This window comes from Mizuhopecten yessoensis, unplaced genomic scaffold, assembly GCF_002113885.1.
Source record: "Mizuhopecten yessoensis strain PY_sf001 unplaced genomic scaffold, ASM211388v2 scaffold10879, whole genome shotgun sequence".
NCBI classification, from domain to species: Eukaryota; Metazoa; Mollusca; class Bivalvia; order Pectinida; family Pectinidae; genus Mizuhopecten; species Mizuhopecten yessoensis.
Genome location: NW_018408767.1, coordinates 368,479 through 379,077, shown reverse-complemented (window position 1 = coordinate 379,077; position 10,599 = coordinate 368,479). Strand labels below are relative to the sequence as shown.

Below are 10,599 nucleotides of genomic sequence, written 5' to 3'. Positions count from 1 at the left end.
CATTCCCTTTAGCCGACTGTGTCTATGGAAACAAGAAATTCCGCCCATTATCGAAATAAAGGGCACACATATTTCATTTTCATCTTGACTGAATGAACATATTAACATTCGGAATCACAAATCACTAGAAAATACATATTGATTAAGTTTATAATCGACATAATATTGTAATATCCACATCGTCAAAATTCATGGATTTCGCTCTCGATATACATTATCTTCTCATCCTAGGATTTTCCATGTGATCAAGGTTTTGTTTAAAGAAAAACTGAATTTTGCGGCGGTGTTACGGTAGATTGATCTCAGAGAAGTTCCACTGCCTATCCGCCTTGTGACTGCCCAGTCTTTGATGTCTGTAACCAATCAAATTATCTAATTTCGTGTCTCCGATTCCGTCATGATTAACTCTAATGGTAGAGGGTAAATATGTAATATTAAGAGGAACCTCTCGGTGCTATCGCACTGAAATACCATGCTTAAAGCACACAGCAAAGTCTCGATCCTGTCACGTTGTACTGAAACCGGGATAAACAGTCGTTATACTTACCCTTAATGCTTAAACGTTCAGCAGGGAATACAACTGCAATTTTTATAGACTATGGTATGTCCCGTCACTATTTGAATTCGTTTACTTGGAAAGTCTCATAGATTTATGACAGATATCTGAATAACAATACGGGCCGGGTCACACATGAAACGACCGGAAAGTGAGAGAAAAAAAAGACAAACATTTTAAATTTTTGTATTTTTCTCGTTTTTATTCCTCCACTACACAAACGTCCACACATGTGAGCTTTGTTTTACATTTGATCATGAGAAACAGTGCAACAATCAAATTGTTACAAACGGTTTTTTCTTAATAATCGATGAAAACAAAATGGAAAAAACTGGTTGAACATGAATCTTATGAGTTTAGAATTTTATCTGTTTTAAAAGAAATGGACGGGATTTATTACGGACACACAACATTAGAGAACAACTTATATCCATCCTTACTCTTTATTAAGAGACAAGTTTTGAAATGTCTCTCTGCAATTAAATTTCGTTCGATATAAAACTTATAATATGTAAATAGAAATTAAGTTTCCAAAATTAAATCAGAATTTAACGAAATTAGAAAATGAATATTTACCTTAATCTACAGCTACTAACGAATAATGGGAGCCATCATCTAGGTAGCTTACTATTGATGACTAGTGCGTATATTTTTAATAGACGCCATTGTTTTCTGGAAGGTGTGGGTAACGCTTTGATGAAAGAAATGGAAGAATCAGGTGAATATTTTTTTTCACCAAATAAGATGATCAATTATTTCTAATTAGACACATTTCGTGAGTCCTGATTAAAGTGTTTCAAGGTATTTAACAATATATTGAGCAATTACACAACAGATGGGACTACAACCTGCCCGGCTCCACGGGGAAAACTAAATAACAAGAGTACACATGCCTACGATATCACAGAAAGGAATGGAATGATTTATATACAGGTCATGTGATTCAAGAAAACACAAAGATAAGTAAATAACACTTTAAGCAAAAATACATATATACACAACGATTGCCGAGGACGTGATTCACAATACAAAAATATAAAATGGGAAATTGCACTTTTGACTAAATGAAAAATATGAAATGAAAGTTACAACAAAAACATGCATTTCAGCTACCTACATTTACAAACCCTTCCTGATGAGACACGTGTCCTCAAATTCAACTCAGTCAAACCTTCTCATGCAACCACCCCTATTCAGAGACAATCTGTGTTAAGTGACTTCTTTATATGTTCCCCATTGTAGTAATTTTATTTTGAACTGAACCTGTAAGGATATTAATGATAACTTCAAACACACACAAATTTTCATTTCCTATTCAAACTAAGAGGCGCAATATTGACTTTTCATGAAAATATAATCATAAATTTTCCTTTTAAAAAGTACCTCAAAACAACAAACTTTAGATGCCTACTGTTGCTTTTTCTTTGCAATTACAATAAATTTTGCACATAAAAATTGTTTTTCTCCTAAACGAAATTGTAAGAAATTATTTGCCATTATTAAAACATGAAGATTGTCGGTATAACAAAAAAGAAAGATTGTTTAGGACTTCCCATACATCATATTGCGCAAAGCTTCACTACTTCAGTCTTGATATTTTATAAATAGGATTTTTGTCCTGTGCCAGCCGTCAAACCTACTGCCATCAATGTTGCGTCCGATCCGTTTTCTTCTTTTGCAATAATATGTAATGCATGTAACCTATATAAAATGAAAATTCTGCGCTAATATCAATGGAGGCGCACAAGTGTATAAAAAAATATTAAGAGAGAACCCGAAAAAAAAAGTTGATTATAACATGTGAGTTGACAAATTAAACGAGGGGCATTACATCGAGGTTTTTCTGTATATAAAAGATGGACGTTATATCGAAGTTTTTACTGTTTAGCCTATACGGTAGTGCAGTCCTAGTTGAACCTATGGATGGTATAACTGCAGGCAACACATTGTAAACAATAATATTAAAATTGATCAATTCCAGTCCTGAAGTCACTTTGACCATTGCTTGGAAAATAACGGTATCTTATTACATTTAACGAAGCCACGCCAAGCTTCCTCGTCAAACATTTTAAAAATACACAATTTATAAAGACGAATAATATCTATTTAAAGAGGAGAATATTCCGTTAGAAAATATATCAAGGTAAAATACTGCAAATACATACAAATTTGCAAAATATATCACTTTTAGATTCTCAAAGACAAGAAGCATTTAAAAAAATATTTATCATATATTGCAGAGCTTAAAAACAAGTGCGCGGTGTATATTGCATCACGGTGATGGGTTAAGTATGCAGAACTGTAGCGTGAACATAAATTGCCACTGAAATTAAAATTTGAGGGTCAACTTTCGTTTACTTGTCTTTCCCAGATGAGATATATGACGTATGACATGAAAGTCACCATGCAATGACGTATAAAAGCAAACCACAATACTTCAACCTTTTCACGCAAAACAATAGGAGCAAATCACAACGTTTTGGAGGGTTTTCACGGAAACACAGAATCAAATTCGAATGTTTTCCAGAACTGATCGTGATATTGCGCTGTATTTTCAGTAATATGATATCAATGACTGTTTATCTCGCTTGGTATTTAGAAAAAAAAGTGTCCATAACGATTAACAAAGACAATAATGGTAATTGGATTGTCTGATAGGTCGTACGTCATTTCTTGTGATAGTCTTACCCTGTTCAGTTGCAACCAATTCTGTGATTCTGTAAAGAGATTAATTCTACTCCTTCTCCAAAGCTAAACCTAACAACTAACAGTTCGAACGCAGAATATAGATCACGTACGTGCACGCGATGACAAAGTTAAACAATTACTTGACACCAAACATTTGTAAGAAATAAAAGCACCATCTCAAACATACAAGCGTCTCCATGATGATTAATGAAAGCATGTTCATGACCATGACCACATGGATGTGTTGTTAGGGAGATCAGAATGAGACAATTAATTAGGGATTTAGTCCACAATGTGTCCATGTCCTAACGTGCTGCCGTCATCGCTACAGTTCTGCTGCCTTGCTGAGCAAATATAGACGCCATTTGCCCTCGATGAGCCTTCATGTTTCTCTTGGCTGAAGACGAGCCTGCCCGGGGGATAGGGCGTGGGTCTGACGGCATGCTACTGGCGTCATGCATCAGTCGAGACATACGTCCCCCCTTTGCCATGCTCGCGTTATCCTCTCCATCACCTTTTACTTTCGGAACAGGTTTCGCGGACAAAGGCATGCGTCCATATTGTGTAAACATATCGTTTATGCGCCCACCCTTTGCCATATCTGCCGTATCTTGCGCCTCCCTTTTTACACGTGGTTCCGGACGCCCACTGATCGGTCCTACGGCAAACTGTGTCAGATTCTTATTCATAGACCTTCCTTCCTTTTCTGCGATGGTACGGGCTTCGTCCTTTACACGAGGAACAGGTCTCGCAGACTGTGGTATCTTACGGGGATCATGCAGCAGTTTGTTGATATTTCCACCCTTGTGTGCTTCAGCGGCTCCCTCCGCTTCCGGTTTAATTCGTGGTGCAGCGCGTGCAGATCTTGGTATATTGCCATAATTTGTAAACAGTGCCGCAGTGCCACTTCCAGAATGGGCATTGGCGATTCCCCTGGCTTCTGGTTTCACACGCTCTACTCGAGACGATACAGGAGGGGCTCCCCCCTGACCTCCCAGTAGGTTAGACACCATTCCATTCCTCCCTAGCTGGTAGTTATCCAATGCATCACTGGTTTGACACCTCGGCTCGCGCACTGGTTCACGTATGACTTTTGGCTCACCAGACCCGAAAAGCTCGAGAGAGCCACGTGCTTTACATGCGAACTCTTCAGCTTCCGGTCTAACACGCGCGACTGGGCGTGGCGATGTGTACCCAGGATCATAGCCTGGGTATGCAGTGACTTCCTTCGGCTTGTCGTCATTGAAGAGGCGCATGGTGCGCGGATCACAAAATGGGTTTCGTCTTTAAATCTGGAATAAAATAAAACTTATGATTTTACAACTGTATGCCAGAAGTAGGTTGATAAATTCATATTCCCTAATACTAGCTTCTAGATATTGTATAGATTCTTAAGGGAGTAGCCAGCCACCAGTTACCGTCCGTCAGTCATCAATTGCTGTCCATAAACCTTCACTTTCCGTCCCCAGATCATCAGATACCGTCCACAAGTCATCGAAGGTCGTCCCTAAATCACCAATTGTCGTCTTTAAAGCATCAATTGCTGTCTTAAGCATCAATTGCCGTCTCTAAATCATTAATTGCCGTCTCTAAATCACCAATTGCCGTCCATTAATCATCAATTGCCGTGTCTAAACCATCAATTGCCGTCCATAATTTCTAAACTAGGGGGAGATAATCTAGTAGTAAAAATGCAGCCGAGAAATTCTTCATAAAAACTTACGGGCTGGTAGCCAGTCTATCATTTTACTAACATTTACAATCTGACAGACAAATGATCACTGTTCTCACCCCTTTAGACAAAAATCCATAGTACAAGAATACATCGATAAAAAACTTTTTCCTCATATTTATATACAAAAAATGTATTTCCAACATTCACAGACAAAATCCATTGTAGACTACTAGATACATTGTACGGATGTACCCAAGTTATAGACAAAAGAATTGCATTTCATACATACAAGATTGTTTTATTATACACATCTGTATTAGCTCATACTTTAAATAAAGGTAATCCTATCATCTAATAGAATATAACGGTAATATGAAGTGCAATTGAAGGGAGATAACTCTAAATGACGCCATTTGTACACACACACTGTTAAAATATCTACAATAAGTCATAACAACATCATACTCGGATAATCGGCAGAGAATACAACTGGAAATTATATATTTCTAAGTTATCCTAGCTTAGATTTGTAGTAACATGATTGAAATGTATCGCTAATAAGACACACAACCTGATGCATGACACGTCGGGGAGATAGCTTAATTAATTAATTATGGATTTAAAAAAAGATATGGATTGACCATATTCTAATATTATTGTATGATTTTATGCATAAAGAATACAGCGCGACCCTTGCATATACAATGTACTTACACAGACAGTTAGCCCAGTCCCAATATGTGCATAAGATGTACATGTATGTGGGCAAGGACGTTATATAGACTCTATAATCGAAATATCATTCATGCCCGAAGTAACCGGTGTGATAGAATACTTAGGAATCATGTAACAATTATGTTGTTTATTATAATTGAAACGAATGACTAAAATAAAAACAATGTTGGGTTAATTTGTGTTATGTAAAGAGCTTATTATGTTGGTCTGTCTGAAATTACTAAAGAAAATCCCCTTATTGGACCCCTAACAGTAACGTCATATACATGATATACATCATATACCGACATAATGTCGATTTTCAACATCATTCAAGAAAACTCAATCATTCTTACCGTGTAAATTATCATTAACTGCAAATTATACACGCAGTTTAGTCTCCCTAAACGCTTCAAATCATCCCAAATTATCAAATATCCTTTATCTGCTCGCACCTGTAACCACGGTAAACAAGTAGTACGATTTCCGGTTGTGCCTCAGTTTGGAATGTACTTCCGTTTGCCGCCGGTGTTGGATGTTTTGAAACTCACCTGTTCTGTTTTCTTGTGTCCTGATTTCGGTAAGTGTTTTTTAAGCTTTACATTTTGTACCATTCGTATTTAGTGGTGAAACCTTAACAGTAGATTGGTGTGAAATGTTTTGTATTCCGAAGAAAAGGACGATCTCTTCATTTCAGTCGAATTTCCCTCTCGTAGAGGTGTATCAACATGATTCATTGAGGCCCTCGACGGGGAATTATGTCACCTCGCCCTCAGACATGTATTATTGTTTGATTGACTGACAATTGGTTGGTCAGTGACTGAGACCTGCTGATGTCTGACCCCTTAAGCTTTGTCGTCGAATCTGTCGTGTGATCCCGTCATACATGATTGATTTAGGTACAGTTGGGACTCCCACACTACCGCATGTATAAGCTTAGGTTCACTTCCTAGTGTGGCGTATCAAATAGCTGTCATCCCTTTGTTTACGTTGTGGTGCAGTTTCAATATCAATATGAACTTATTCCTCCCTCTACAGACTACGTATTAAACTTGTTTGTAAGTACAGTTTATTAAAATTAGCATCTTAAATCAAATACACAAGTTAAGTAGTTGGGTAATGTTGTTGTATTTTGATGAAATAATTGCTTTGCCTTATTGCAAAATAAATAAGATTAAATGGTCGGATGAATTTAGTTTAAAACCAATCACAGAAAATGACCGAAAACACAAGTTTGTTAAAAGTTAAAACGGTATCCTTAAATTGAAAGGTTGCAATGTTTGGCGACGTTATAAGGCCTAATACACGCACTCGCATTTGTAAAATTGATATGCTGATTTAAATTTATACTGTTTGCTTTTTGTATATTCTGCGGCCACGATTTAAAGTATAGAAAACTCGGATAATAAAAAATAATTAAATTTACTCAGAAAAAAATGATAAGAGTCTAAAATGGTTTAACTTGTTACAAAAACGCCACTACCTAAGTTATTGAAATTATATCACGAAATTAGGTTATCTAAGTACGTGATTATATCAATCCGACTCTTCGAGTGTTTGAAATATGAACATATATCCATACAGAAAATTAAACATTATTTTGATATCAAAACAGCTTTCATGATATTAAACATTGTTCCAAAATAACTTTAAGCTATTTTGTGATATTCAATCTGATGACTATTATAATTTTATCGGCTTTACAAGCTCGTTGCTATCTATAAGTACATTTGATTTTATTATATCTTGCCAGGTTTCAAATCCCTGGCTGTATGTATTGAGGTACTTCCTCAACAAGTAGTCACATCTGTAATCTATTTCCCCGTTTACGACCAGAAATATTTGGCTTTCATTGATGCCTCGCGTGTAAGTTATACCCCTTGTCTATAGTGGCCGGTATAATAAGATAGGGTTATCGAGATAGTTATAGCTGCTGAAATAACAGATTCAAAGATATAGGGAGATCGGTTTGTATATATTCGACAATTAAGTAAGTATTGTGCGCTTCATTATAAGCTTGACTCACGGCAGAGAAAGTGCTTAAAACTGTACAATGTAAATTTGTATATTAAAAACTTGATATTCAAACTTGAACCAGTGTAGGACACACTAGCGTTGGATATTTGAATCAGAGACGTATATAGGTTTTGGAAAGACGGCTCCTTCTCTCCATCTATTCCTTCAATGCATACTTTATCCCTTCTACTCGTTTTCCTATCTTTTCCTCGTCTGCTGGATAAATGATCTACTCGGTAGTGAAGCGGACGTAAAACCACTCAATTAATGAATCGTCCCTGTTTGAAGAGACGGACCGCTTCTAATTCATCTGAAGCTTCGTTTATCCGAAGATATCGTTTATCCGAAAAACTCATTTAAACACTAAAATGACAAAATGCTGAATATGTTCATCCGTTTATATTGTGGGTGTATGAAAAGACCACCGAATTTACTACATTTCATTGTTATCACTCTGACTACATGGAAAGTAGAACTGTAACTGGTGGGGAATGTGGTGGTTTTTACTTCCCATGACTCAATGGAAATATACCCAGACCGAGATGCTCTGGCTAATGTATTGTTTCAGTTTGATGAACTGGTATAAGTGGCTACAGATTATTACGTAATATTGAAACTATTGTGTTAAACCTCATGAAGTTTGTGACGCCCACCCACGTCGTATGATATTTAAAAAGTCGCCAACAGAGTTCGGTATTGTACTTCTGTAAGTAGCACTGTACGCAGACCGGTAAACAGTCATTAAGTAGTACTAAGTACATCATCATTTACTCATTTTTTAAGCATTAAACGTCGGTCATCATACGAACACATCAGTGGGCTGGGTTGTTGAGATCGCTGTTTTATACATGTATGGGTTAATAATGCTCAATGATTTTTTGTTGATTTGGGTTGGGGCCATTATTCAACATTAAGTCATTTGGTTGAAGCCATCAGCGTCCTTAAATACGATACTAGCTGTTAATAGGACGCTAAGCCCAACATAGTTTCCTTCATTTTCTTCATTCTGTTCATTGAATTCAGAAGTTTTTAATCATTCGGAAGTACGGAGGTCTTCACAAGATCCTTGTATTCTTCCTGTAAGTTCTGGGTTATCGTTATCAATGGTGATGTAGTGCAGGTGTAACAAATAGTTTCGTTTCGTTTTAAACAACTTTTGGCAATTACAGACAATAGGACAAAGACATTCACACTAACTCGAGGACAAAGACATTCACACTAACTCGAGGATAGATACAGTAACACTAACTCGAGGACAAAGACATTCGAACTAACTCGAGGACAAAGACATTCACACTAACTCGAGGATAGAAACAGTAACGCTAACTCGAGGACAAAGACATCCACACTAACTCGAGGACAAAGACATTAACACTAACTCGAGGATAGAAACAGTAACGCTAACTCGAGGACAAAGACATTCACACTTACTCGAGGACAAAGACATTCACACTAACTCGAGGACAAAGACATTAACACTAACTCGAGAACAAAGACATTCACACTAACTCGAGGATAGATACAGCAACACTAACTCGAGGACAAAGACATTCGAACTAACTCAAGGACAAAGACATTCACACTAACTCGAGGAAAAAGACATTCACACTAACTCGAGGACAAAGACATTCACACGAACTCGAGGATGGAAACAGTAACGCTAACTCGAGGACAACGACACTCACATTAACTCGAGGACAAAGACACTCACACTAACTCGAGGACAAAGTCATTCACACCAACTCGAGGATAGACAGTAACGCTAACTCGAGGACAAAGACATTCACACTAACTCGAGGATAGAAACAGTAACGCTAACTCGAGGACAAAGACATTCACACTAACTCGAGGACAAAGACATTCACACGAACTCGAGGATGGAAACAGTAACGCTAACTCGAGGACAACGACACTCACATTAACTCGAGGACAAAGACACTCACATTAACTCGAGGACAAAGACATTCACATTAACTTGAGGACAGATACACTCACATTTACTCGAGGATAAAGAAATCCACACTTACTCGAGGATCGAGACACTCACATTTACTCGAGGATAAAGACATCCACACTAACTCGAGGATCGAGACATTCACATTAACTCGAGGACAAAGACACTCACATTAACTCGAGGACAAAGACACTCACCTTGACTCGAGGACAAAGACATTCACATTGACTCGAGGACAAAGACATTCACACTAACTCGAGGATAGAGACGCTCACATTGACTCGAGGACAAATCCTTTCACATTAACTCGAGGACAAAGACACTCACATTGACTCGAGGACAAAGACACTCACACTAACTCGAGGACAAAAATACTCACATTAACTCGAGGCAAAGTAACTCACATTGACTGGAGGACAAAGACATCTACACTAACTCGAGGACAAAGACACTCACATTAACTCGAGGACAAAGACACTCACATTAACTCGAGGACAAAGACATCTACACTAACTCGAGGACAAAGACATTCAGATTGACTCGAGGACAAAGACATTCGCATTGACTCGAGGACAAAGACACTCACATTAACTCGAGGACAAAGACATTCACACCAGGACAAAGATATCCACACCTACTGAAGGACAGAGACATTCCCATTAACTCGAGGACAAAGACACTCACATTGACTCGAGGATAGAGACATTCACACAAACTCCAGGACAAAGACATCCACATTAACTCGAGGATAGAGACATTCACATTAACTCGAGAACAAAGACATCCACACCAACTCGAGGACAGAGACACTCACATTAACTCGAGAACAAAGACATTCACACCAACTCGAGGACAAAGATATCCCGTTAACTCGAGCGTAGAGACATTCGCATTAACTCGAGAACAAAGACATTCACACCAACTCAAGGATCGAGACATCCACTTTAACTCGAGGATAGAGACATCCACATTAACTCGAGGATAGAGACATCCACT

At 37.7% G+C, this 10,599-nt stretch overlaps 2 protein-coding genes across 2 annotated transcripts in view; one reads left to right on the top strand and one right to left on the bottom strand.

The window, feature by feature from the left end:
- Positions 1-743: 743 nt before the first annotated feature.
- On the bottom strand, positions 744-6,079 carry LOC110463219. The gene is made up of 2 exons (XM_021517632.1): positions 5,990-6,079; positions 744-4,536 (listed from the first exon to the last, which is right to left on the bottom strand). The coding sequence occupies exon 2, from the start codon at positions 4,498-4,500 to the stop codon at positions 3,550-3,552; it is 951 nt and encodes a 316-aa protein (XP_021373307.1). The 5' UTR covers positions 4,501-4,536; positions 5,990-6,079; the 3' UTR covers positions 744-3,549.
- Positions 6,080-6,131: 52 nt separating this feature from the next.
- Positions 6,132-10,599, top strand: part of LOC110463218 — a 31,453-nt gene continuing 26,985 nt past the window's right edge. The window contains exon 1 of the mRNA XM_021517629.1: positions 6,132-6,213. The gene's annotated coding sequence lies outside the window, so the exon portion shown is untranslated. The remainder of the gene's footprint in view (positions 6,214-10,599) is intronic.